Source organism: Martes martes, assembly GCF_963455335.1.
Source record: "Martes martes genome assembly, chromosome: 6".
NCBI lineage: Eukaryota > Metazoa > Chordata > Mammalia > Carnivora > Mustelidae > Martes > Martes martes.
Genome location: NC_137893.1, coordinates 84,128,887 through 84,156,358, shown reverse-complemented (window position 1 = coordinate 84,156,358; position 27,472 = coordinate 84,128,887). Strand labels below are relative to the sequence as shown.

The 27,472-nt window shown below is 52.9% G+C and overlaps 1 protein-coding gene across 1 annotated transcript in view; it reads left to right on the top strand.

Moving 5' to 3' along the window:
* MDGA1 (MAM domain containing glycosylphosphatidylinositol anchor 1) overlaps positions 1-27,013 on the top strand; it is a gene marked incomplete at its 5' end in the record, with an annotated part of 53,969 nt that extends 26,956 nt beyond the window's left edge. Inside the window, 16 exons of the mRNA XM_080806651.1 lie at positions 2,432-2,571; positions 6,891-7,065; positions 8,792-8,988; positions 9,785-9,917; positions 10,166-10,435; positions 12,720-13,049; positions 15,425-15,721; positions 16,603-16,887; positions 18,565-18,716; positions 19,593-19,770; positions 20,026-20,049; positions 21,091-21,243; positions 21,748-21,882; positions 25,504-25,634; positions 25,818-25,926; positions 26,666-27,013. Of these exons, the coding sequence (XP_080662777.1) occupies positions 2,432-2,571; positions 6,891-7,065; positions 8,792-8,988; positions 9,785-9,917; positions 10,166-10,435; positions 12,720-13,049; positions 15,425-15,721; positions 16,603-16,887; positions 18,565-18,716; positions 19,593-19,770; positions 20,026-20,049; positions 21,091-21,243; positions 21,748-21,882; positions 25,504-25,634; positions 25,818-25,926; positions 26,666-26,757 (2,801 nt within the window). The 3' untranslated portion in view covers positions 26,758-27,013. The remainder of the gene's footprint in view (positions 1-2,431; positions 2,572-6,890; positions 7,066-8,791; positions 8,989-9,784; positions 9,918-10,165; positions 10,436-12,719; positions 13,050-15,424; positions 15,722-16,602; positions 16,888-18,564; positions 18,717-19,592; positions 19,771-20,025; positions 20,050-21,090; positions 21,244-21,747; positions 21,883-25,503; positions 25,635-25,817; positions 25,927-26,665) is intronic.
* Positions 27,014-27,472: the final 459 nt, after the last annotated feature.

The following is a 27,472-nucleotide window of genomic DNA, read 5'->3' as shown; positions in this document are numbered from 1 at the left end:
TCGTCATAAAGGGTGACAGTTTCAGACCCATTCCCTGGATTCCAGGGTGCATCTTATATATGGACTATGCACTAATTACAAAATTTATAGAAAGTGTGAGTTGAGAAGGATCTCAGAGGTCATCTAATCTGCTCTTCTGCCATAGGAGAGGAAACTGAGGCCCATGAGGTCTGACTGGCCCAAGGTTGCAGAGCCTCGATTCCCTGACAACTAGCCTCGATTCCTTCCTCTATGGCAGCCAGGCAGGCAGGACAGTGGTCTGGACGCTCAGACTCTTGGCTGCCGGCAGCTGCTACTGTTTGCAGAGCCTGCTACTGTTTGCAGAGACTCTAATGGTTCAACATGGCCTGTGTTGCCCCCAGTTGCTACCCCACAAGCTTTTTGATGTACAGCTGGGCTGCTGTGTGCACCCACCTCTGTAACAGTTCATGACTGTCCCATCCGTGTTGGTTGGAGAGACTCTGGTAAGGCGCTACTTGGGGTAACTACAGGATACATCAGGGTTTACTAAGCACGTCTCATCCAGTCTGTTACTGTCACACCCACCCTCATGAGTTGTGAGGGCTGGCAGCATTCTCTCTGTTTTAGAGATGAGAAAATAAGGGTCCAGAGATCACTCATGGTTTACTCTAGGTAATATATATTATATAGGACTCTGCCCTGTCACCCAGCACAAAGCTTCCCTGAGACCTGGTGTGAAAGTTGCTTCCTCCTAAAGCCTTTGGGATTCTTCCTCTAACAGACAGAGCTCTCTCTCTCTCTCTTCTCTGACCTCCGAGGGCCTTCTGTACCTCTTTTATGATGCTTAGCAACATCACCATGGGACATTCTTGTAAATTCACCCATTCAGCATTCACTGAGTGCCCCCTATATTCAAGGCCTTGTGCTGGGAATAATAAGGTGGAACTCATGGTTTGGTAGATGGAAAGGCTAGAACCCTGGATCTGGCAGACAGGCAGATCGATGCTCTTTTGTCACACTGGGAGAGTGATGGGTACAGAAGGAGGGTGGGCACCGGTCAGTCAGGGGAGGCTTCCTGGAGGAAGTTACACTTTTTTTTTTTAAAGATTTTATTTATTTATTTGACAGATCACAAGGAGGCAGAAAGACAGGCAGAGAGAGAAGGGAGGAAGCAGGCTCCCTGCTGAGCAGAGAGCCCGATGCAGGGCTTGATCCCAGGACGCTGGGACCATGACCCGAGCCAAAGGCAGTGGCTTTAACCCACTGAGCCACCCAGGTGCCCCGGAAGTTACACATTTTATGTACAGGCTTTACTTCACCTTTGTGCCCCTCTTTAGGGCAAGGACTCTGTTTTCACCCCTTTGTGCCCCTGGTGCCCACCTCCACTTTCTTCATCCCACAGCTGTGAGCAGACAGGTATGAACTCAGGGGCCTTGCCCTCCTTTTCAGAGCCCAAACATTGCTGGGCTGGGGGCTGGATACTTAGGGAGGGGCTGTGTACTTCTCCCAGTCAGTCATCTTCCTTTTGGGTGTTGTAACCACATCCTAGCTGTGGTCCCCTGGCCCTGGTCCCTGTGAGAAAGGCCAGGGAGGAGCCACTCTTTTGAGAGCTTCCAGGCCCCCAAAGAGAGCTTCCGTCCCTTGAGGAGGTTGGCCCAGGCTCAGGGAGCAATGAGGGAAGAGTAACAGGCCTTTGGGTAAGGGCAATGGGCAGTCTGTGGGACCGGGAGATATCTTGATCAAGCTCTCTAAAAGTAAAGCCTGGGATGGTTGAGGGGGTGCAGGTCAGGCGCATGATTTACTGAGAAAGTGCTCTCAGCAGACACTGGAAGGGGGAGCAGCCAGGCAAGAATGTGGTTCAGTTGCCTTAGCCTCAACCTGTTCCCAGGGGACTGTGGAGTGTAAGTGGCACATAGTCATCCCACCAGCATACAGCAGACGGTGGGGAAGCTATCAGTCCTTGGACGCTGTGTGTGTGTATTTAGGAAAGGGGTGATCTCCTGGGCATTTCTGGTGAAGGACAATTCCCAGGGGAAGGTGAGCTCTGTGCACCTAGCAGCTAATACTTCCAGAAGCTAGGGCGTGGACGCCCCCACCAGGTGTGGGGCAGTGGCGGGAGCGCCAGCATCTTCTATGACAGGGGCTGCTAAGAGGTCGATGCTCATTGAGTGACAACCCATTTTATACAGATACTGAGCCCCTCATACTCATCAGCTCACTGACAGCCCAGATCTCTTGCAAGGAGAGAGGGCTGAGGAGGAACTGGCCTCTTCCTGAGTCCTTGACCTTTCTGGTTCTGGCCTGGGGCCCTGGGAGTGTCCTTTCTAGAGCTCAACAAGTCAGGCCTCTGAGGAATGGCCTGGGGAAGTCTGGACTGCCGCCTCCCACTAACATACTTAGAGGAGGAGTCTTAGACCCCCTTCTGGCCTTGGCGCCTCTTGCCTAAACCTGTCCCCTCTCCCCACCTCAGCTCCCGCCCAGGCTCAAATTGTCCACGCAGGCCAGGCGTGTGTGGTGAAGGAGGACAACATCAGTGAGCGTGTCTACACCATCCGGGAGGGGGACACCCTCGTGCTGCAGTGCCTTGTCACCGGGCACCCTCGGCCCCAGGTAAGTACCCCCCTTGCCTCGCCGGGCACCCTCGGCCCTAGGTAAGTGCCCCCCTGGCCTTGCCTCCTCAGTCCCCGGTCCACCCTGGGATCGGAGCCACGGAAGAGGCAGTGGGAGCTGGGGATAAGAGGCAGATGAAGTTGGCAAGCCAACACAAGACAAAAGACTGGGTCTGGGAAAGAGCTAGAAAATGAACCCTGTGGGGAAGGGCTGGAGGCCATGAGCTTATTCACCTGAAAACATTGATGACTGAGGGGAAAAATTAAATGGCAGTTGTTCAATTCCACTTCATTCCTGTTGTATCTGTGGGGCAGACACTTCCTCAGAGGCATATTCCGCCTCCATGTGAGGGCAGCCCTCATGTGCTGATACTTGTGAGGTGCTTCCCCAACGTCTTCTCTTCGGCGCCTCACGCGACCAGGCTGTGGGGGAGACATGAGGGCTTCCATTACACAGCTGAGGAAATCAAAGCCTGGGTAGGTTGAGTGAACTCCCAAGATCACACAGCTCCTGGAAGGGTGAAAGCAGAACCTGAATCCAGAACCCGTGTTCTCTGTAGCTTAGCACATTTCCCCACAGCGTGTCTGCCTTTGGGTTGGGGCTCTGGATGTTACCAACAACATAGGATGCACTCTCCTCTTTGGGAAGCTTCAGGTAGGCAAGCCCCACACTCTGGAGGTTAAAAGACTGAAAGCAATAGAAAACAATGGAAGAGGAGTATCTGGAAATACCAGGTATATTTTGTCACAGACCAAGTATGTGGTTTAGTCAGAACGGTTGGCCAGTTATCACTAAAGCTGATGGGAAGAGGCAGGAGGTGGGCTGGAGGGATGGTTGGAAATTGCTGGTGAACGGCTGTGGTATTTAAGAGCAGCAGAAGATTCTTCATTGGGTCCTGGAGAGGACAATGAAATGCAGAAGCATTTTTTGGATAATTTGGGGGCACTGGGATGACTTTGATAGGTTTGGCCTGGAGACTAATAAAAGGACAAGGAAACTGCGAAGGACTCAACCTGAAACCATCAACACCTCTTGCTTCTTCTCTAAGTTTTGTTCTGAACTGATAGCGATGCTGCCATTCTTCAGTTGCTGTTTGTGTCAGGCACGATGTCAGTATGGTCCCCCAGAATGCCAGGGAGGCCACTGGGCCATCTCTCCCTAAAGCTGCACTGGCCACCTGCGTGTGTCTCCTTGTGCATTGCCTTTATGAGTGGTTCGTGGCTGGGGCTCAGTGTGTGTGCCCACACATTCTTTTTTCTACTTCCATCCACGATGTCATTCTTCCTGCTACCTGGGCTTAAACACTTAGGCTACAATATGGCTGTGTGCCATCTCATTCCCCACATCTAGCCAGCCTCTGAGGCTTCTGTTTTTATGTCTCTTGCATGGGCCTTCTGTTTCTATTCCTCATTACCTCTGGAGCTCAGACTTGCTATCCTAGCCCTTGGACCATTGCAGTAGGCTAACTGCCTCCACCCCTGCCATGTTCCCACATCTCCCCCTCCAATTCACTTCTGTACCCTGCTCCCAGAATTGTCATCCTCAAACCTGCTGTAATATGATGGAATATTACTCCCCTTCTCAGAGACCTTCCATGGTTTACCTATTACCTACCAGACCCAGTTCAGGCTGCTAGGGATGGAAGTGAAGAAACCCCTCCACACACACACAGTTTGGCCCCACTGCCATCCTCCTCATACTCATACTGTGCTCCAGTCACACTTGCCCAAGCAAACCCTGTTCGTTCCTGCAATAGCCACTGCTGTTCACCTCTCCTGAAATGCCGTCTACCTCCTTGTTTGCTCATTTCATTAAACATGTATTTACTGAGCACCTGCTATGTGCCCAGTGCTGTGATAGGCCCTGAAGATGCAGTTACAGTTCCTGTTGTCATGGAGCATCCAATCTAGCAGGGGAACAGGGAAGGAGCATCTCATAGCCCACTCTGAGGTCAGGCTGGGGGAAGGAGTGGATATGGAATTCCCCACTCCAAACAAATAACAAGAGAGTAGGAATCTCGAGGGCCAAAATGAAGAAAGAATCTGTAGCAATGGCAGTGAGCAAAATGTGAAGAACATGTCCTTGGAGGGGCTTGAACTACGTACCCACCTCAGGGATAGTAGCATGAATAGACGCACAGGGAGTATGAGTTGAGGCCACAGGTTCATCTGTGGTTAGAAGCTACACATAGACAATCTACCTAAAGCAGAAAGCTTGACAAGGGCACCCCCTGTGAATGGGGACCAGAAGTTCTCTGTCCCACAGCCCAGAGTCACAGCAGAGAGCAGAGTCTGCTTCTGGGCATGTGTACAAAATGTCGTCTGTACAGGAGAACACCTCTTGGGCTGTCTGTGTCCACTGTCCAAGTGGTGAGGACACCCAAAGCTAAGAAACTAATATAAAAACTAGTTGGAACCTGTGAACCCATGGGTCTTGGGCATAGGCAACCATAAAGCAACACCACACACAGGCCTGTGAGGGCCCAAATGGAACTTCTGTGGAAGAAAACTCCCATGGAATACAAGCCCGTGGAGTAAAATTTTAAAACAATATTTAGAAATACAGTGCCAGGAGGGCCAGTCCAGAGACTCAAAGAATTGAACAATTCACATCTGAGGAAACAGACAAAACAGAGCCATCTGAAAGGATCTTGAAAATAAACATGTTTAAAGTGTTTAAAGAGATAATGAAAGATTATACAACCTGATTAGTTAGATATGAGGGGAAAAACCAAGTAGAAATCCTAGAAATAAAAATAATACGGTCTTTTGAAAAATTTGGCCTCAACACCATAGAGATGGCTAAAGAGAAAATTAGTGAATTGGATGAATAGATCTGAGGAAATCAACTACAGTGCAGTCTGGAGAAGACAAAGAGATGGAAAATGTGAAAAGGAAGTTGGGAGACATGGAGGCTAGAATGACAAGGTACAACATAAACTTAGCACAGACTAGAGAAAACTGTGAGAAGGCAACATCTAAAGAGATAAAGGCTGAGAATTTTGTAGAATTGAAGAAAAGTACAAACCCTGCAGTGGCCATACCTGCATGAGAAAGTTGCCTTTCACCCACTTTTCCCCAGCCTTATTGTTTTTATGGCCTATGGCCTGCCGTCTTCACTGAGATCAGGGGCTTTGCCCTGTCTCAGTAATAAGCGGTCCTTCCCAACTTTAAGTTGGAAACTTCCTTACACTACTCTCCAATTCTTAAGATTTAATGACCTGGAATTGATCAATTTTTCTTAAACCCCTGCTACTCTGAGTAGTTGCTCCAGTGTCTTGTGTGATCCTTGCTAGTTCCCCACAATCTACAGCAATGTTGATAATAAGGGAAATTCATTGAGTGACGAATATATACCGGGGGCTACACTTAGATGCTTTACGCTTGTTTCTAAACCTCTACAAAGCGTAAATTATGCTGCTGTGTAACAAATGCTCTCAAACTTGGGCTCAGAACAACAAATACTTGTTGCCTCATCATTCCTATGGGACCAGAATCCAGGAGCGGCTTAGCTGGCTGGTTCTGGCTCATGGTCTCTGAGGAAGTTGCAACCATTTGAGAACTGACTGGGGTGAGAGGACCCGCTTATAGTCTACTTCCTGTGGCTGTTGACCTGATGTTTCCCTTCTTCCCCTGTAAACCTCTCCCTCCAGAGGGCTGCTCATGACAAGCCAGATGGCTTTCCTCAAGATGGAAATCACAATCCGTCATAACCTGATCTTGGCAGTGGCATACCATCAGGCCAACTGTGTTACATGGGTCACACAGCCCATCCCTGGTACAAAGTGGGAGAGCACCCCAGAAAAAAGAACTAGAGACCGGGATCACTGGCCACCATCTTGGAGGCTGGCTACCCCACAGGCCTCTCCTGCAGATGAAAAATCTGAAGTTGAGAGAGGAGTAACCTACCCAGGGCCACTAAAATTTTTAGAAAATTCTCAGTCTTACAGACACTAAAGCACATTTAATCCTTTTAGGAACCCTAGGTGGGGGTAATATTCTCCATTTTCCCAATGAGGAAAGGAAGGCAGGAAAGGGGTGTAACTTGGCCAATCCAACTTGCCTCTTAACCACTGCGCTATACTTCCTTCTTTAAAGGACCCCAGACTCTGATCGCAGATTCCCCAGATTCTTTCCCAAGGCATCCTACCCCATCTGTGTATTCCCCTGGGGGGGGGGGCGGAGAGTGGATTAGTTTTGGGTGGGTGGGGGTGCTCCATGGGTACTCAGGAAAAACAATGGGGTAGGAGGGGAGACGCCCCATCCTCCCTGCCCAACCCCTCACTGCTGTGGCTACTCTGCCCTTCCCCGTGGACCCAGGTGCGCTGGACCAAGACGGCGGGCAGCGCCTCGGACAAGTTCCAGGAGACGTCGGTGTTCAATGAGACGCTGCGCATCGAGCGCATCGCACGCACGCAGGGCGGCCGCTACTACTGCAAGGCCGAGAATGGCGTGGGCGTGCCTGCCATCAAATCTATCCGCGTGGACGTGCAGTGTGAGTTGGGGCCGGCGGCGCCCCCAGGGTGCTCAGGCTGGGCCGGAGGAGGGGGGTGGAAAGGAGGCTGGCGAAGCGACCCCTCATGGAAGAGCACAGTAGAGACTTCATCTCTCCAGGCCTAAAGGGGCATTACCTGCTGTTCCTACCATGTGTCTCACCCTATACCCTTAACACGCGTCCCCCCATAATCCATACAAACCCTGCAGCAGCCCTCTCAAGTGTTCAGGGAGGGTGGGACAGGTTGGATTAGACGATTTTCACAGATGAAATTGAGGTTATGGTGGGGGGGGGGAGTTGTGACTTGTCCACCCGCAAAGGTTCTCTTGACTGCTCTGGTGCCCTTCCCATAGTACCTCATGTCTCTGCTTTGGCCCCAGGGGCAGCTTTGAAACTTCCCTACCCCCACCACTTACAGGACCAAGCACCCCTTAGTCCTGACTGCTGGTTGAAAGGGAAGCCCCTAGTCCCTACCTGCCTGCCATAGAGATACCCTCTTAACCCCAAGAGGCTATTTCACTGCTTGCCACCTGCCTCTGTGCTGGCCCAGACTGACGCTAGTTACCGAGAAGCCCCAGGGGTAAGCCAAGGGACCTGTCTTGTGCCATCTTAATGTCTACAATGAACCTACCCATTAGAAATGCCCTGTGCCCCTCCCCTCCAAAGTGAGATCCCCAAGTGGTGAGCAGCGGAATCTTGGACCCTGCTGTCCCCCATCAGTCACCCAAAGTCCTGCCAAACCCTGGAGGTAAAGGTCATTTCTTGATTTATTCGTGCTGGAAGGGGCTGGCAGGCATGGCCTGGATGTCATCAGTGCCCTACCTCCACCCCTGGCCTTTGTTATGACTTCTGTCCAAGTGTGCTGTATGAGGGCAGAATGATGGGACACTTGTCATAGGATGTTAGGCTGTGTAATGTGGGTACCTTTGGTTCACAATGCTGGCTGTCCATTAGAATGTCTGGGGGTCTTTGTAAGAAACTACCGATGTCTTGGTTCCACTTCCAGAGATTCTGATGTAATTGGGTGTGGTGCCCAGACATTGGGATCTTTTCTTAAACTCTTTTTTTTTTTTTTTTAAATTGAGGATTAACCTACATCCAATAGAGTACACTAACCTTAAATGTACAGCTCAATGAGTTTTTGTGTCTATGCATGTGTAAACACCATCCAGTTCAAGAGCATTTCTCGGACCCCAGAAAATTCCCTCATGCTCCTCCCAGTCAATAATCTCCTTAGAGGCAATCATTCTTCTGACTTCTGACACCATCAATGAGCTATGCCAGGCAGTGGTATTGAAAAGAAAGGTATCCATGTGATTCTGTCATGCAAACAAAGGTGAGAACCACCAACCTAGTCCAATTTACCAGTGAGGCAACAAGCCCAGAGAGAGAAGGGACTTAGGCAGGTCACACTGCAAATTAGCACCTAACCCGGGATCTGAACCAGTGTCCTGATTTCCAGTCTGCAGCTGCTTCCTCCATCCCATGACGGGAAGGTGAAGAAAGACACCCCCGTGCAGGACCGGGGGCAGGGACAGCTGGGAGGCTGTTAAGTCTATTCCCCTGCCTCTAATGGGTTGGTCTATCTTGCGGGCTGGGAGACCATCTGGCTCTCTGGAAGCTTCCCTTGAGAGTAGCTTAGCTTTCCTGGGGGGCTCCCAGAAAACCCAGCCCCCTACCTTGGGGTCAGCCAGCCCTGACTCTCTCTGGCGTGGTATCCTTGCAGACCTGGATGAGCCCGTGCTGACGGTGCACCAGACGGTGAGCGATGTTCGAGGCAACTTCTACCAGGAGAAGACAGTGTTCCTGCGCTGTACTGTCAACTCCAACCCGCCTGCCCGCTTCATCTGGAAGCGGGGCTCTGACACCCTGTCTCACAGCCAGGACAATGGGGTTGACATCTATGAGCCCCTCTACACCCAGGTCAGGATGGACAGCAGCCGGCCTGGTTTCCTCATGGCTCGCCCCACACTCTTCTTTCTGCACCCCGCAGGGGCGGGGGACGCGAAGACCGAGGTCTCATGATCCCGAGTTCCAGGGACTGCCCTGACTCCAGTTATTCTGTTCTGATGTCAGAGGCATGCATTCTCACTGGGCTTCAGACATCCGGACAGAAAGGTCAGGGAGGACGGGAGAGTCCCCCAGGCAACATGTCCTCCAGGGTCATGGCTAGTTAGGAAAGGCACCCCCCCCCCCCCAAGGAGCAGGCACGTGATGCCTCAGTCTTCTGGCTGGCAGAGTATTGGGAACTCGGGCAGGTGCAGTGCTAGCGGGGGGCAGAGAGATGACTGCACTTCCCACGGGACCCCTACAGTCCCGGGAGGTGGTGAGGAAGCTGTCCTACCGGGGAGGCTTTCCGAGGTGGCTATCCCAGGTGGCAAGGCTCTACGTGTGGACATGGCCTGGGGGCCAGCCCCATGTTTGCATAGGTTGTAAGACAGAACAGGAGTCCTTCCTTACCCCCCCATTTCCCAGAGGGGGAAAGCTGAGGCCTTGGTCCTGGCTGGTGTGTCCCAGGACAGCACCAGATGCAGAGAAGCTCAAGGTACGGAGAGGGCAGCATCCAATCCAGGCTGTGGCTCCCCAAGGATAAACTGTGGAGGTTGGAAAGACAGGAATTAAAGGAAGAATTTGCTTCCGCCTATGGTGCTGGGTGAATGTGTGTGGGATCCCTGGCACCCAAGCAGGCCCCTCACCCCAGTGCACTGCTGCTACCTAGGGGGAGACCAAGGTCCTGAAGCTGAAGAACCTGCGGCCCCAGGACTACGCCAGCTATACCTGCCAGGTGTCTGTACGCAATGTGTGTGGCATCCCGGACAAGGCCATCACCTTCCGGCTCACCAACACCACGGGTACAGGACTTCCCTACTCGACCCCCTCGCCCACCTGGGCTGACTCCCCAGCTAGGAGACGGTGCCCCGCCCCACACAGGACCCTTAGGCACCGCACCGTGAGCACCTCCCTTCCTCCCCTCTGCCTGCTCCCTGCCTCCTCCCCAGTCTTCCTTCAGGCCTTCCCCAAGCCCATGGCTTCTCCTCCCCATCAGCTCCCTCAGCGCTGCCTCACAGTCCCCTAAGACCCCACCTCCTTGTCCTCATAGCACCACCAGCCCTGAAGCTGTCTGTGAATGAAACTCTGGTGGTAAACCCGGGGGAGAATGTGACCGTACAGTGTCTGCTGACAGGCGGTGATCCCTTACCCCAGCTGCAGTGGTCCCATGGGCCGGGCCCACTGCCCCTGGGCGCTCTGGCCCAGAGTGGCACCCTCAGCATCCCTTCAGTGCAGGCCCGGGACTCTGGCTACTACAACTGCACAGCCACCAACAATGTGGGCAACCCTGCCAAGAAGACGGTCAACCTGCTGGTGCGATGTACGTGGGTCTGGAGGGGCGGGAGGGGACTCGGGAGGCAGATGGGGGTGGGGGGGCTGCCCTCCAGAAACCACCGGGGAACTGGGAAAGGGGCTTGTCTGCTTCCTTATGGTAGATGAGATTCGCTGAGGGGCCATGTTCTAGGCACTTTGATTTCCCTGCAATTCTGAGGTCTGTCTGCTGGCAGCAGGACTACAGTTTGTATAAAGTTTTATTTGTGATGTACATTTCCAAATGTCATCTCAACAATGGAAGAAGTGGGAAGGGCTGGCATTGATTACTTACATTTTTTTTAAAAAAGACTTTTATTTATTCATGAGAGAGAGAGAGGCAGAGGGAGAAGAAGCAGTCTCCCCACACATCAGGGAGCCCAGTGCAGGACTTGATCCCAGGACCCTGGGATCATGACCTGAGCCAAAAGCAGATGCTTAACTGACTGAGCCACCCAGGCATCCTGATTGCCTACATTTTTCTTAGATTGGGAAACGGAGGCTGCCAAAAGCTAAATGTGGACATTCCAGTCTTTAAGAGAAATTTCCTGACTCTTCCCATACAATGGTCTCTACATTTTTCACAAAATTAAAATGAAAATAACATAACTTGCACATACCCCATATGCAAATCTTTATTGGCAAAGCATGTCAGTGAGTCTGAAGGTAATTACTAAATGTAAAAATGATACAAAATTAAAGAGGTATAAACACCCTCCTTATTAAACCTCAGCCTCATTCGCTTCTCAGTATGATCTTGATTTTGCTACTGGGCTTGAAGGAGAAAGCTTTTTTTTTTTTTTTTTAAGTTTTATTTATTTAAGTAATCTTTGCACCCAACATGGGGCTCAAACTCACGACCCTGAGACCAAGATTCATATACTCTACTGACTGAGCCAGCCAGGCGCCCCTAACGAGAAAACTAAATTTTTCTGACTTAGAAGTAACTTTAGGTTGTTGTTTGTTTGTTGCTTATTTGAAAATTTTAAAGATCCAGGCTTGTTTGCAGCTCTTTAACCCTTGAAAAATAAAGTATAGCTTCTGTCAAATCCAGTGGAGAGTCTTCTGCTGAAATGGTCTCTCCTTTTTTTCTTCCCCCTCCAACTATTCTCTTTTCTGACTCTTCTCACAAGAAGAAACTAGCTCTGGGTGGCTTTTTACTCAATCAGAGCAGGAAAGACAGTAGCCAGATTGTTGCTGATAGCTACTTTTTTCTTTGTTCTTTTCCCATCAGACATTCTTTACCACCTAATTCCATTTGGCCTTTAAAACCTGGAGATTGCAGTTTATATCACATACTTATGGTCCCCTCCTAGGGTGACACACAGCCTTCTTTGCCCAGCCCAGTCCTAGTTCATGGCTATTGTACCAGGGACCTGTTGAATTAGCACCCATTACTGAGAGTTCTGTCTAGAGTCCCCTGGGGAGGCTCAGTCAATTAAGTGTCCAACTCTTGATCTCAGCTCAGGTCTTGATCTCAGGGTCATGAGTTCAAGCCCTGCTTTGGACTCCATGTTGGATGTGGAGCCTACTTAAAAAGAAGGAGAAGAATTCTAACTCTTGGCTATGTCAGACAGTATTCAGATTTTTCAAAGAGGCTAGACCCTTTTCCCCTAAACTCTGTGTTTTGTGTAATTTCATGTGAAGTGACTGTATTAGGCTTTTATTATAAAAATTGCACACACTTGTTGCTGCAGAAGCAAACAGTACAAAAGGATAAAATGTGCAAATTAAAATTTCCCCTTAGCCCCACTCTCTAGATAGAAATGCTATTACATTCTGGTACCTCTTTCCAAAATTTGTACTTTGCATATTCAAGGTTTAAAACAAGAATAAAAATAAAGCAGTGCAGCTTTTAGGAGCGCGGGCTGAGTCTGAATTCAAGGTTGGCTATTTCTTTGGGCAAGTGACTTAGTTCTGAGTCTCAGTTCTCTCCTTCGTAAAATGGGGACAGCAAAGTGCCTCACCGCAAGACTGTGGGATGGGTGAGATGAGTAAACCCATGTCAAGGGCTTGGAACGGTGCCTCTCATGTTCAGTCAAGAGCACCTATGACAATTAATAAACCCACTTTTCTACAGCCAGCTGTTTTGAATTTTTAAAAATGCATCTGAGCAAGCAGGACCATTTCCAAGCAAAGCAGTGATTTCTCTTGGGGGTGGTGGTGGTGATGTGGGGTTGGAGCCTCCAAACTCTGGCAGTTCAAGGATAGAAGCCAGGTCTGAATGGGGGTGGGACATAGACCCTTGGCTCTGGGCCAGCCCCAGCCACCTCTCCCTCCCCTTCTGCCCATAGCCATGAAGAATGCTACATTCCAGATCACCCCAGATGTGATCAAAGAGAGTGAGAACATACAGCTGGGCCAGGACCTGAAGCTGTCATGCCACGTGGATGCAGTACCCCAGGAGAAGGTGACCTACCAGTGGTTCAAGAATGGCAAGCCGGCACGCATGTCCAAGAGGCTGCTGGTGACCCGAAATGACCCCGAGTTGCCTGCGGTCACGAGCAGCCTAGAGCTCATTGACCTGCACTTCAGCGACTATGGCACCTACCTGTGCGTGGCTTCCTTCCCAGGGGCACCCGTGCCTGACCTCAGCGTCGAGGTCAACATCTCCTCTGAGACAGGTGGGCAGCTGAGACGGCATGGGTGTGTGTGGGGGGGGGGAGGGAGGGAGCTGGAGAGGAGTAGTTTGGAGAAAGGAGAAAGGAGATCAGAGTGAGGGGAACATGATTGTGTTGACTCTGTTTTCTGCACACATTTATTAAGCACCAGTATGCCAGGCATTGTCCTAGGCTCTGGGGTAGACTGGTGGGCAAAATGAGCTCTGTTGGCATTGAATGAAGCAGGAAGGCAAACATTTTTCCAACAGTCTCACAAATAAATATATCACTGCAAACTGTGATACACAAGTCAGGAAAGAGTTTCCTAAGATAGAATGTTTGATCTGAGATCTGAGGGAGGGGTAGGACTTTGCTAGGCAAAAGAGAACAAGGGAGGGTGAAAGAAAAAGGGAGGCCACAGAAGCAGCATGTGCAAAGGCCCTGAGGGAAGTAAGTGTGGGGACCATTTGGAGCACTTTTGAAGGGAGGAAAGTGCAGCTGGGAGAATGGCATGAGATGGAAGAGAGTGGACGGGTCAGCAGGTACCACATAATGCAGGGATTTGGGTCTTTATTCCAAAAATAATAAATAACAACAATGAAATAATGACTAATATTTATTGAGTGTTTACTCTGTGTTCTGATGATTTCATATTTATCTCATTCACCTTCATGGTTTACCTTATGGGGGTAGTTCATCATCAGTTTTTAGAGATGAAGAAACAGGCTCAGGGAGTTTAAGAAACTCACCTAAGTTAACAAACAATAAGTAGTGTAGTTGGGATTCGAACCCAGACAGTTTGACTTTAGAGCCACCCCTGAAGGGTTTACAGAATGACAGGAGTTTGGAGTGGATGATTTTGGAGAGAGTCTCTAGAATCTCATCTCCAGTCCCTAGCCCTTTACACCAAGATGGTGGCTGACTTTGGCTAAGCCTCTTTAACTCTCTGGGCCTCAGTTTCCCCTCTGTGAGATAGTGAACCTGATGGCCTCGGAGGCCCCTTCCATCCTGACTCTTGCACAGGGAAAAGACCTCACATCCAGGGAGTGTGTCCCTTACAAGTGGATCCCATAGCTGGGATACAGGATGGGAGAGGGAAGATGAGTCTGGGGAGCGGCAGAGGCTGGAGCACGAGGGTCTTGTTTACAGAGCTAGGGATCTGAAACTTTAAGCTGAGGGCAGTGCAGCCTCAAAGGAAGGAGACAGCCCTTTAACCTATGGGGGCACAGAAGGGTTGGGAGCTGGGATGTTTTAGAAAAAGGGAAATCCACGGGCGCAGGGCCATTTCCTCCATTTGGCTCATTAGCCTGATGCCTGGGGCATGGAAGCTATTTAAGGGCCTGTGGAAATCATTTAGACCTGGAAAAACAATTAATTGGCTCCAAAATACAAAGAGAACTGTACAATTAAAGCCAATACACGTATAAATGTTTACAAGAGTATAAATGATCCTAACTTAGAGAGCCGGACCTCAGCTTGCCTTGTAGAGTTATTTACAATTTATATTTAGTGTAGGACATTTTAATTTGTTTGATAGGATGTAGGATGGGACCCATGGAAGTCTTTAAAAGACCCTCCAGTTGGGCAATGTGTTGGGTTGGATTGGGTTTGGCTGTGTGTAGCAGAAAATCCCGAAATACTACTAAAGGCTTAAATGAGCTAGATATGTATTTCGTTTTCTCATAAAAGTGAGCGGTCCAGGCTGGAATAATGGCTTGGCTGCTCAGAGTCCTCAGGGCCCCTCAGTCCATCTTGTCTCGCTATTCTGCTATCCCTAGTGTGGGCCCCCTTGTCCACAATAGCCTGTCCAGCGGCAGCCATCAATCTGCATTCCAGCCCATAGGCTGGAGGAGAAGAGGGGCACAGTCTTTCCTTTTGAGGACCCTTATTTTCTGTCACATCCCATTGGCCAGAATTTAGTCCTGTGGCCACAGCTAGACCTAAGACGGGCTGGGAGACTTAGTGGTTATTCTGGCTGAGCGCCCTGCCGAACTCCAGATATTCTCTGACTTTGGAAGAAAGGGTAAGCATGTTGGGGGAGAGACTAGGCATCTGTGATAACATGCCAGAAGACAAATGGAAGCTCTAGATTGGGGCCAGTGGGCAGGAGAGAAGGGATTGAAGGAAGAGGTCAGTGGGTAGAACTGTTTAAAAGGTGGAACCCCCTTTTGTTGGGCTAAAGGGAAAGAAGGAATAGGCTTCAGAATCTCTTTCCGAGTTGGGAGACCCTAAGGTGGAGAGAACTGGGGGCGGTGAGTTGTGTTTTGGAGATACTGAGGGATCTTTGGGACATCTGGGATGGGGAAGGGAGGCTCAAACCTAGGGGGAGGAAAGCAGAAGCCCCAAAGTAGAGGCTAGCGGGAACTCTAACCCTGCTCCTGCCGGCCTCCCCACTGCAGTGCCTCCCACCATCAGCGTGCCCAAGGGCAGGGCCGTGGTCACAGTGCGGGAGGGCTCGCCCGCTGAGCTGCAGTGCGAGGTTCGAGGCAAGCCGCGGCCGCCGGTGCTCTGGTCCCGCGTGGACAAGGAGGCTGCGCTGCTGCCCTCGGGGCTGCCCCTGGAGGAGACTCCGGACGGGAAGCTGCGGCTGGAGCACGTGAGCCGCGACATGAGTGGGACCTACCGCTGCCAGACGGCTCGGTATAATGGCTTCAACGTGCGCCCCCGCGAGGCCCAGGTGCAGCTGAACGTGCAGTGTGAGTCTCATCGCCCCACCTGGACTACCTTCTGAGCTGTCCCTCCCGGTTCAAGGCCTGACCTGCCCCTTCTTCACCCCTTTATACCCTCCAATCCAACCAATCCCCTCCACGTACTGCTGATACGCCTAAAACCCTGTCATCCCCCCCCCCAACCCCGTGTTCTAATATGGGAGGTCTGTGGCCCTTGTCACGTTTCCACTTTCAAATGCCCCGCCCCCATCTTCGTTCCTAGGGACCCAGTGGGCAAAGAAATAACTGATTTTGACAGGTAGAAATGGGAGTTTGAAAGACCTTCAAGGGAGCACATTGTGTCTGATAGTGTAAGGATGAGAGTTAACAAACCTCATTCAGCTCTTGCCAAGCACTGTTCTAAGAGCATTTTAAGAGCGTTCCAAGAGCATGAACTCATTTAACCCTTAACAGCCCTATAAATAGACTCTATTAGTCCTTTATTTTTACAAATAGAGAAACCGAGTCACAGGATAAGTAACTTGCCTAAGGCCCTACCAGCTAGTTTGAAGCTGGGCTGGGATTTGAACCTAAGGCAACTATCTAGCTCTGGGGATCTTGCTCTAAATTCCGACGTTATGCAACTTTTCACTACGTGGGGGAGGGGCGAGGAGAGGAGTGTGATGGAACGATTTGAGGCAAGACGAGAGGCCCAGTCTGGGAAGCATGGCTGGAGGAACTGGCCGGGAGGGGGTGGGTATGGGCAGGTCAGGGAGGTAGGAGCACGGCTACTGTCTATGTTACGAATGTGTGTCGCTCGGGGATCCCTCCAGGCTGGGGGGTGCGGGAGCAGGGTCGAGTGCGTTGCCTCCGATCGGGCCGCTCCTCAAGCCCCACCCGGCCCCGCTGACCGCCGCCCCCGCCCCCAGTCCCGCCAGAGGTGGAGCCCAGCTCCCAGGATGTGCGCCAAGCGCTGGGCCGGCCCGTGCTGCTACGCTGCTCGCTGCTTCGGGGCGGCCCCCAGCGTATCGCCTCGGCCGTGTGGCGCTTCAAAGGGCAGCTGCTGCCTCCGCCGCCCGCTGTCCCCGTCGCCGCCGAGGCCCCTGACCACTCTGAACTGCGCCTCGACGCCGTCACCCGCGACAGCAGCGGCAGCTACGAATGCAGCATCTCGAACGACGTGGGCTCTGCTACCTGCCTCTTTCAGGTCTCGGGTGAGCGTCCCGTGGGTCCCGCTCCACCCAATCGCGCCCACCTGGGGCTAGGCTCCGCCCCAACTGCAGCCCCGCCCACGCCCGGCCTGGGCCCCGCCCCTTTCCGGCCCGCCTTCGCTAGGTTTAGGCCTCTGCCTTTCCAAGACCCGCCCACGCCAGGTCTAAACCGCGCCCATGCCGCCCGCACTAAACTGTGATGTCTTTAGGTCCCCTCTAGACAGGCTGTAGCAATTCACTCACAGACCCTTCAGGTGTAGGACCTTTTCTTCTCAAGGGCCGCTTATACGTGCCCTAAACCCCGCCTGTTTTAGCTCAGCCTCCTTCCCCTTGGCCTCGGACGGCCTTGCCTCTTTCAAGCCCCTATTTCCCCGGGGTTAGGCTTCGCTCCTCTAGACCCGCGAGCACCAGGTATGGGCCCTTCCCTTTAAAGACCCATCCACGCCGCGCCTGGGCCGCAGCTGTGAGGCATAGGCTCCCTTCGAGCCTCGTCCAATCCCAGCTTTCCGTTTCCTTCTTTTTTGGGGGCGGGGGCGGCCCCGCCCCGCCCACACCAGGTTTAAATCTGCCCACTCAAGCACCGGGCATCGCCCCATCCCAGACCTCACATTTCAAGCCCCTCCTCCTTAGTCCTTGGCCGCAGAGGCTGCGGATGGAGGACCCCCTCTTTTCCTAACTGCAGGCCCAATGTAAGGGGCCTGAGCTGTAGCTAAGAGGAGAGAAGACAACTCAACAGCTTCTCTGGAACGTCGTGGGTGGTTCTGGGCCAGCCAGCACACCTTTCCTGAGCTGTCACCCTCGAGGTTCAGGCCCCTTGGTGCTCAGAAATCCCTCTCAGCCCATATCTCAAGTCATTCCTGGGTGGGCTGTTTGGGGCTGCAGGCAGGCATAGGTGAGTCAGAAAGGGTCGGAGGTCATGGTGAGGGCTGAGGGGAACGCATAGAGGCCAAAGGAGTTTCTGACCCCCTTTCTCTTCATTGAGGGAGAGCTGGTTCCTTCTCAGAGCTGGTGGCAGTGCCCCTGGAGGAGAACCCCAGGTGTGCCTGTCCCCTTCTGCATCCCCAGCTCTCCCAGCAGCCCCCAACTGACCGGCTGCCCCTTTAGGTCTTGTTTGGATCTCTTCAGTCAAAAACAGGGGGTCAGGACCACAGGTCACTTCCCCCCCACCCCCCAGCCCTGCCAGCCAGAGGCCCCTATGACATTTCCCACCTCCTTCCCCTCTCCCCTGTTCTCCCACACTTCCCCTGTCTCCCCATCTTTTTTCTCTCTCTGTCCTTCTCCTCTCTTCCTTCCACCTCAATATCCTTGACCCTTCTTTGCATCTTTCCCCCCATCCTCTTTCCCTCCCTAATATCCCTCCTCTGTGTCTTCCCAAATTTCTCTTTTCTCTGGTTTTTCCTTGGCCTTTCCTCTCTGTTCTCACCAATACCACATCTTGGAATTCCCAATCCCCCTTTTCTCCACTTCCCACCTTCCCTCCTACTCCACCCTCGCTCCCCCAATATCCTCCTCTCCCACCATCTCCTCTCTTCACTATGTTCCCTTTCTCTTTGTCTCCATATACCCTTGTCCCTGTTTCTTGCCATCTTTCTCTGTCTCCCTGTCCCGCGCCTCCTCTCTCTGTGTCTCTCCCCATCTCCCACCCTTCACGGCCCCACGCCCCCCTCCCCGCCCTCTCAGCCAAAGCCTACAGCCCGGAGTTTTACTTCGACACCCCCAACCCCACCCGCAGCCACAAGCTGTCCAAGAACTACTCCTATGTGCTGCAGTGGACCCAGAGGGAGCCCGATGCTGTGGACCCCCTGCTCAACTACAGACTCAGTGTCCGCCAGGTGGGCCAAGGGGGACAGGGCCGGGGCAGGGGGAGTGAGGAGGGACAGGCTGACCCTGGGAATGTCCATCAAGCCATGAGAAGCGGTTGGAGGCAGGTCTTGGACACATCTGACCCCCTTACAGACCACACTTCAGAGCCAGAGAGAAAGTTTTCTGGACATAGCAGCAGAAGCTGGAAGGTTTTAGGGACCCTCTCTGGTCCCATGCTCTGGGCCCTGCCCTGAAAACTGCGCTGGGTCTGCTGGGTTTGTACAGGAGAAAGGGGGCAGAGCTAGCTCTGCTCACAAAACACAGAATCTACTCGTGAGTCAGGAGCTTAGGGTGGGGGAGGGAGGCAGTTTCATCCACAGGGTCTCTAGAATGCAGGCTATGCTGTTCTTATGTCAGGTTTAATGCCATGTGGTTCTTCCGCCCAAGGGGCAGTAGGTGTGGAGGGTGAAAGTGTGGCTCTGGGTCGGACCACCTAGGCTAGAATCCAGCTCCGTGTGAGCTAGGGCAAACCACATCTGTTTGGCCTCAGTTTCTTTATCTGTAAAATGGGAGTCATTATAACATTCTGCCTCAGAAGATTGGAATTTTGAGGATTGAGTGGGTTACTAATGACAAATCACCTTGAACAGTGTCCAGCATGCATTTATTGTTCAATATGAGTTGCTATCCCATGTTATTCAGATGGCCTGAGGAGGGAGGCGCGGTAGGAGTGATTGCCCTCTCTCACAGACGGGGAAACTGAGGGTCTGGTTTCCTTGTCCTTTATTCTTTCTGCTCCCTGCCCATGCCCCCCACCCCACCCTCCAAGTCACACCAGGGCCTGGGCCGGTGCTCTGGTGGAGGGTGTGGCCATCTGGGCATCTGGGAACACCCTGTATCTGCAGCTGAATCAGCACAACGCCATGGTGAAGGCCATCCCAGTACGGCGCGTGGAGAAGGGGCAGCTGCTGGAGTACATCCTGACTGACCTCCGTGTGCCCCACAGCTACGAGGTCCGCCTCACACCCTATACCACCTTCGGGGCTGGGGACATGGCCTCCCGCATCATTCACTACACAGAGCGTAGGTGGTGGTGGGGGGGGTGGGTTGGGAAGGGTGGGCTCCTCTCCTCCCCAGGGGAACCCCTTCCAACCTCCCCACATGGTTCCAGAGCTTGGAGCTCCCCGCTCTGCAGTGTCCTACTTTGTCACCGCAGGGTAGGCCCCTCTGGCCTCCAGTCCTGGTTTTGGGAACGCTGTCCCCTGGTCCCAAGCCTGGGCACCCTCTATACAGTCCCATACCTCAGTTCTGACTTGGTTTTCCTGCTTGCTTTCTCAGCCATCAACTCTCCCAACCTGTCAGGTGAGACACCTCCCTCCCACTTCCCCTTCCCTTTGGGGACACAAAGATTCCCTTGGTGGGTGGAGAGGACCCTGGCAGATACCCAGAGAGAAAATGGGGGTGGAGGCCAGCACCTGGAAGGAGAAGCCAAAGGGAACAGGGCTGGGCTTGGAGACAAGTGCATCCAGGATTCATTCTGGGGCTTAAAGGTGGGGGGCAGAGGTGGGGGACATCTGTAACTCAAGGCCTCTCCTCCTCAAATCAGCATCCTGATCCAATCCCTAGAATCACTGTCCCTAGAAAGAAAACAGAGAGACCAGACTAATCAATATCCCCTGTTCTCTGCAGCAGGGGTCCTCAGTCTGAGATCCATGAAGCCCCCCACCCCACCCACAGGATCTGTGTATAGAATTCAGGGCATCCATGAACCTGGAACGTGGAAGGGCATACAGTTACTTCTTTATCTTCCCTTAACTTCTGGCAGAAGTTTAACATCTTTAGTGACGAATGCGGACAACAAACCAGGGTAGTGTAATTACTACCTGTGACCCTGTCATCAGGACAAAGCCGAGGTTTGCACGGTACCTTAAAGTTGTTGCGGCCACTTCTGAATATCATTTACATCCATCAGGACTTTGAAACCACCGCAGTTATTAGAGCTAACGCTAGATCTTGTTATTTAATTAGATAAAAAAGAAGCCCACTTATTATCATATCACAAACGTGTTTTTTAAAATATTTTGACAGCTGTATCTCAATATAAGTGATTTCCTTTGTGACCCTCTGTATTTCATTGTGTGCATCTAAAATTATTATTCTGAGATGGAGTCCCTAGACATCACTAGATAGCAGAGGTCTGTGGTATACAAAGGTTAGGAAGTCCTGTTCTGGGAACAAATTTGTCAGGGGCCCCGTTGCCTGGTTTCTCAAGCCCTGAGATCCTAGGCCCATGGCTTGGGTGCACGACACCTGCCTCAGGGTGGCCAGGGAGGGCGAAGCTGGCCCAGGTGGCCTGAGAAGCCTGACCTTCTTTGTCTCCTCCCCACCCTTGGCCCAATGCAGACAACACCTGCCACTTTGAAGATGAGAAGATCTGTGGCTACACCCAGGACCTGACAGACAACTTTGACTGGACACGGCAGAATGCCCTCACCCAGAATCCCAAGCGCTCCCCCAACACTGGTCCCCCCACTGACATCAGTGGCACCCCTGAGGGTGAGGACATGGACTGCTGCAGGACAGTTTTTGGGGGTGTGTGTATGTGTATAGCACCAGGGAATCCCAGTCCAAAGGCAGGGACACAACCCTGTCTCCAGGGAGCCCCAGTCTGAGGGGCAGACACAGCCTTGCCCTCAGGGAGCCCCATTCTGAGGGGGAAGACACAGCCCTGCCTCAGGAAGCCCCATTCTGAGGGAGGAGACACAGCCCTACCCTCAGGGAGCCCCAGTCTGAAGGGAGCCACAGCCCTGCTCTTAGAGAGCTCTAATTTGACGGGGAGACACAACTCTGTCTTCATGGGGACCCAGAAGAAGAGAAACTGCAATAGGGTTCGCGGAACTCCTGGCCTAGACTCCTATGCTGTGCGGCGAGGCAGGGAGGACGTGGTGGATGGGTGAGGCACCTGGGGTCAGAGGAAGTTCAGGCAGTGAAGGGATCAGATGGGAAGCGGCTGCGTGGGGTGAGGAGGAGGCTGTTGGTGCATCCCCCCCTCCCCAACAGGCTACTACATGTTCATCGAGACATCAAGGCCCCGGGAGCTGGGGGACCGAGCCCGTTTGGTGAGTCCCTTGTACAATGCCAGTGCTAAGTTCTACTGCGTCTCCTTTTTCTACCACATGTACGGGAAGCACATTGGTGAGTCGGGGGACCAGGTCGTCTGCCCAAGGGTTGCTGGGGCGGGGAGGAGAGACGGAATCCACGGGAGGCTGGCACTGGCCCGTATGAGGCCTGGGCTTCCTCAGCTTGGCTGAATCACAAATCCTTGGAGGGGGTATGGGCAGAATCTGGGCAAGGGAGGAAGCCAGAGCCCACTCATTCGAGGTTTTCCTGAGTCTGCAAACAAAATCCTCCAGCAGGACAAGATGGAAGCCTTGGAGGAGAGGGTGAAAACAGCTAAGAGGGTGCTGGTATTGAGCGCCTGTCAGGTGCCCGGTGATATTCTGGGGGCTCTGCATCTGTAGTCCCATTACCTCCCACAAACACCAGGTGAGGGAGGTGTTACTATGTAGATCAAAGAGGTTCAGCATTTTCCCCGGGATCACACAGCAACCTGAGTTAGTCTGACTCCCCCGAGCCCTAAGCTCAAGGTTGGGAGGGTGCCACTCTGTAACTGATGAGGGGCAGTCCCTCTTCCTAAGGCTGGGTGAGCATTTGCCCTCTGGGAAGTCACGTCAATCAATGAAGTCATCATTCAGCTGTCACTTCTTGAGCTCCTGTTCTATGCCAGGCATCAGGTGATGCAACAAACAGGGAGAGGAGTTTCCTGTGCTCCTGGCACCTACGGTCAAGTGGGAGACAGATGTCTAATTAAACCAGATAAGACTGAGTGGCCATTGTGACACATGCCCACAGCAGGACAGGGGCCAAACAGCTGGTAACAGAGACCAACGCTGGAGGCTTGGTTATGGACGACTCTGCTGAGGAAGTGACAAGCTTTTAAAATTTTCATTTGTTTGTTTGTTGACTTCTTTACTGGACAGGCCGTGTATTCTGTATGGGTCAAAATGTCCAAAGGGCTTATAATGAGAGTCCCCTTCCCATCCCAGTCCTCCTGCTACCTAGAGCCCTTCCCCAAAGGCCATCAATCCGCTAGATTTGGGGACAGGATTCCAGAAACTTTTTATGTATGTAGAAGCCAGCGGAAGATTTGAATTCAACCCAAGAAAGACCCTGTAAGCATCAGATCTGGACAGGAGGGCTTTCTAGTAGGGATGCTGTGGAGGGGGCCCCTGTCCCATGTCACGTGACTCCTCTGCTCTGCCCCTTTCATCACCATCTCCTCTAGGCCTCCCAGATCTGATCTGGCCCCTGCCTCCTTCTCTGACCTCATCTTCTGCGAGATGAGGTTACTGGTCTCCTTGCTTTCCTTGAAATACTTGAGGCGGGTTCCTGCCAAAGAGGACTTTGCTCATGATGTTCCTTGGCCTGGAACATTCCCCTCCCCTCATTCAAGGGACCTCTCTGAAGTCCCTTGACATCCCCACCTCAATACCTCTTTATTCCTTTCCCTGCATGATTGGCTTTATAATGCTTATCACCAGTAGAAGGTAAGCTCCAGGATGGCGGGTGTCCTCGCCTCATTTACTGACATATCTCTTATGTCTAGAACGGTGCCTGGCACATGGTGGGGCTCAGCTAGTTGAACAAATGAATGATAGGGGGGTCTAAAGTTCTAACCAGGAGGTTCTCTGAAAGTCCTCTTCCAGTTGTGAGGACCATCGTAAACAGTTCTTTATTCAACATTTAATTATTGAGAACCTGTAGCAATTTGCTGCAGACCTTCCCTCAAAGAGTCCAATGGGAGGAGAAGATGTGGATGGCTCTGTCACACCACAGAGCAGACAGTGGTCTGGGCCTGGAGCACTGAAGTAGAAGGACTCAGGGTTCCCAGGGAAGCACAGAGGATCCCAGCTCAAGCCTAGGAAGACTTCTTGGGGGGAAATGGCATTTCAGAGAAGCCTCGAGTCACAGGAAGGATTTGGCCAGGGTGATGTGGTAGGGGAGGGAGTCTCCAGCAGTGGGAAGAGGCTGAGCAAAAGCCCAGAGGTGGGAGAGCTGGAGTCTGTCTGTCCAGACTCCAGCATGAAGTTCCCTCTGGCTTTGCAGATGGCAAGGGAGGCAGGGAAGACAGTAGTGAGCAGGCCCACCCTTAAGGGAGGCTGCATGTCTTGGGCCTTGGCTGATGCTGTGAAAGGCGGTCAGGAATCCCCTGAGCGGGGGAGACCCTAGAGCTGATGGGCTCCTCAGGAAAGGGGGTGGAAATTCAATTTTTGTTCGAGCAGTGAAAAGAGAGGTTCCCCATTAGTGGCCTTGGGGCAGGGTGGTGGAAAAGAAAAGGCAGAAAAGATACGGGAATTGAGGGGGATAGGGAGGGGGAAGAGAGAAGGGTCTCTCGGTGAGGAGCATGAAAGGTATAGGGGCTTCGGCCTGTTGAAGTCTGTGTGGCACCTCCTGGCCCACTCTGGCTGGCTGCAGTCCTCTGATGGGCCCATCTGCTGGCGAGGGTCCCCACCCAGGCCTACTCTGCCTCTGGGGAAGGCCGTGTTTCTTGCTGTCCCGTTCCCTCCTCCTCCCTCCCCTCCTAGCCTACCTGGCAGCTGGACAGCACCAGCTGTCCCCAGACCTTGTGTCTTTCTGGCCAACTCCTTTCATCTCAGGCAGGTAACATTTGGTGGCTCTTCCCCAGCGGGGGTCTGTCTATCTGGTGTCACAGATGGTGTGGCTTTGTCTCCGGGCAGTGCCATGGAAATGCCAGCCACCGGGCGCTAAGATTGATTCCCCTTCCCTCTGAGCCAGATCCTTCCCATCACTGGGGACTGGAGGTAGGCTGGAAGAGCTGGGAAGGGGCATGACATTGCCTGGGTGCTCTTTGCCAAGTCACGATCCCCTCCCCCTTTTCCAAGGTCCCCAGCACCTCCCGAATTCCAGGCCCCTGTGGCTGTGGGCACACGAGCTCAGCACCCACAGGCAAATGCCCTCAATGTTTCGCTTCCTCTGTTTTTACTGTGGCTGTGTAGCACAGATACAAACATCTCTCTTTAAAGCAACTCCCTCTCATTTTCTTGGCTTTGTCCAAAGCGTGAATATTAGAGAAATCCTGAGTTTGAAGGACTTGTTTTACTCATTTCTCAAAACATACCTCTAAGTATCAAAAAAATTTTTTAAAGATTTTATTTATTTATTTGACAGACAGAGATCACAGGTAGGCAGAGAGGCAGCCAGAGAGAGAGGAAGGGAAGCAGGCTCCCTGCTGAGCAGAGAGCTCGATGTGGAGCTCCATCCCAGTACCCTGGGATCATGACCTGAGCCGAAGGCAGAGGCTTTAACCCACTGAGCCACCCAGGCACCCTAAGTATCAAAATTTTTAAAGTCCATTCCTGTGACTCTAGAAAAAATCATCCCATGCCTGGGGTGTGCCTTGTGTGCTTTGGGAATCCTGCTCTGTGCTCAGTCATGGACCCCACTGCGTGGGACAACTCCACTCCAGAGGAAGAAGGATTTTGTGTGTGTGTGTGTGTGTGTGTGTGTGTGTGTTTGGGGTGGGGGGATTAGTTGAATAGAAAGGAAAGGAAGGAATGAAGGAAAATTTGCAAGGCGTCCTGATGAATTGAAGCCCGCTGCCATCCTGTCTGTCCTGTGTTGTGAGCCGTGGCATAATGGGATGTGAACCATTCTGGGCTAGTGTTGCGGGCAGTGGCAGGGGAGGGGGGCCTCGTCCAGATCCTCACTGCTCCCCTCTCTTCATCCCCACCACAGGCTCCCTCAACCTCTTGGTGCGGTCCCGGAACAAAGGGGCCCTGGACACACACGCCTGGTCTCTCAGTGGCAATAAGGGCAACGTGTGGCAGCAGGCGCACGTGCCCATCAACCCCAGCGGGCCCTTCCAGGTGAGGCTCTCCCAGCCCTCAGGCCGGTGGTCTGTCCAGGGAACACTGAGGAAGACTCGGACTTCCTCCCAGGAGCTGGGGAGAAACTCAGGGGGTATGGGGGCTTCCAGTGGACTGAGGGGAAGGGGTTGGGGGTTCTCTCTAGCAGAACCCCCTAATCCCTGCTCTCTGACCCCACCCCAGATTATTTTTGAGGGGGTTCGAGGCTCTGGCTACCTGGGGGATATCGCCATAGATGACGTCACACTGAAGAAGGGAGAGTGTCCCCGGAAGCAGATGGATCCCAATAAAGGTGCAAGATGGGGAGGAGGGAGGAGCCAAATCTGGGAGGGCGGGCTCTGTGGGTAGGCACCTGTTGGTGTCAGGGCTGAATGGCGATTCAGAGCGACTGGGTGATGGGACGCATGTGTCCGTGACTGCATGAACAGATGCTGGTGTGTTTGGGTGGGACATTTGGCTCAGGTTATGGGGTATTTGTAGGGCAATGAGAAGAGTAAACTGTGCCCTCCTGTGAACTTACCGAGTTATCACAGTACCTAGATGCCTCCTGTGCCTGCGTCGGGGTATGTCTGTGTATGTGTGTGTGTTGGGGGGGGGGTCCAGATGTAAACATGTGCCCCACCCCCCAGTGCCAGGTGTTTGCCATCATAACAGCTGGAATTTATTGAGTGATTACCATGCACCAGGCAGGGTGCAAAACCCCATATATGTGTAATCTCAGGTCATGAGGACAAGAGCCCCTGAGGTGGCACTGATGGTTTGACTCATTTTATAGAGGAGGAAACAGGCCCACGGAGGTCAGGTGAATTGCTCCATGACTTAGTGAGCTGCAGAGCAAGGATTTAGGTCCTGGAAGGCTTAAGTTAACCCCCACACCACCCAACCTCACATCTGCACTTACGAGCATGTCTATGTGCAGCGAGGGCAGTGTCCCCCTTTAGGTGTCCCAGAGACAGGGGGCAGCTTGCTAGTCCCTGGCCTGCCGAGCTGACCGGAGCCCTGGCCTGTGTCCCTTCTTTCTCTTGTCACAGTGGTGGTGATGCCGGGCAGTGGAGCCCCCCGCCAGCCCCACCCACAGCTCTGGGGGCCCATGGTCATCTTCCTCTTGGCATTGCAGAGATGATGAGAGCTGCGTGGCCCCCCCACCCCGCCCCCGGCACACCAAAGTGTCCGCATCGTACCAAAGACTGACCCCCGCCAGCCGGGGTGCCCAGGGGCAGGGCCGGCCCGCCAGGGAGGGGGCCTGCACTGGCTGCGAGGATGAGCAGAGAACAAGGACAGAGGCCCAGCGCTGAGGCCCTGGAGACAGTCGTTTGACACACGCACACACTCACTCACACACACACACACAGATATATTAAAGCACAAGTTTCTATCTGACCTGCCAGCACCTTCTTTTCTGCGGAGACAAGGGACTCGCTAGAATGGCGTCCGCCACCCCAGGGACCTCGGCGCCACGTGGGCCTTGTCCTGGCTGCACCTGTGGTGTGTTTCTGACCTTCCCTCGTTCCTCAGACCATTGGCTTTACCAGAAGGGAGCCAGAAGGGGAGCCGACTCAGGAGCCCACCCTTGGCTGGACTCTGGGACTCCCCGGGATGGGGGAGGCCAGGGTCATAGGAGGCCAGGGGGTACCTGGTGAGCTCCGTGAATGCCCCCCAGCGGGCAGTGTGAGGGAGGCCAGACACCTGCTGCATGCCGTCCGTTTTCAGGGCAAGGGCTGGAAGGTGGAGACCCCAGGTCACCTTGATCCCTTGGCCTGTTCTTGGATGTCATATCCTCCCCGCACTGCACCCCCTTTGAAGGGACCCAGCACAGGGTCTTGGGCCTGGGCAGTCTG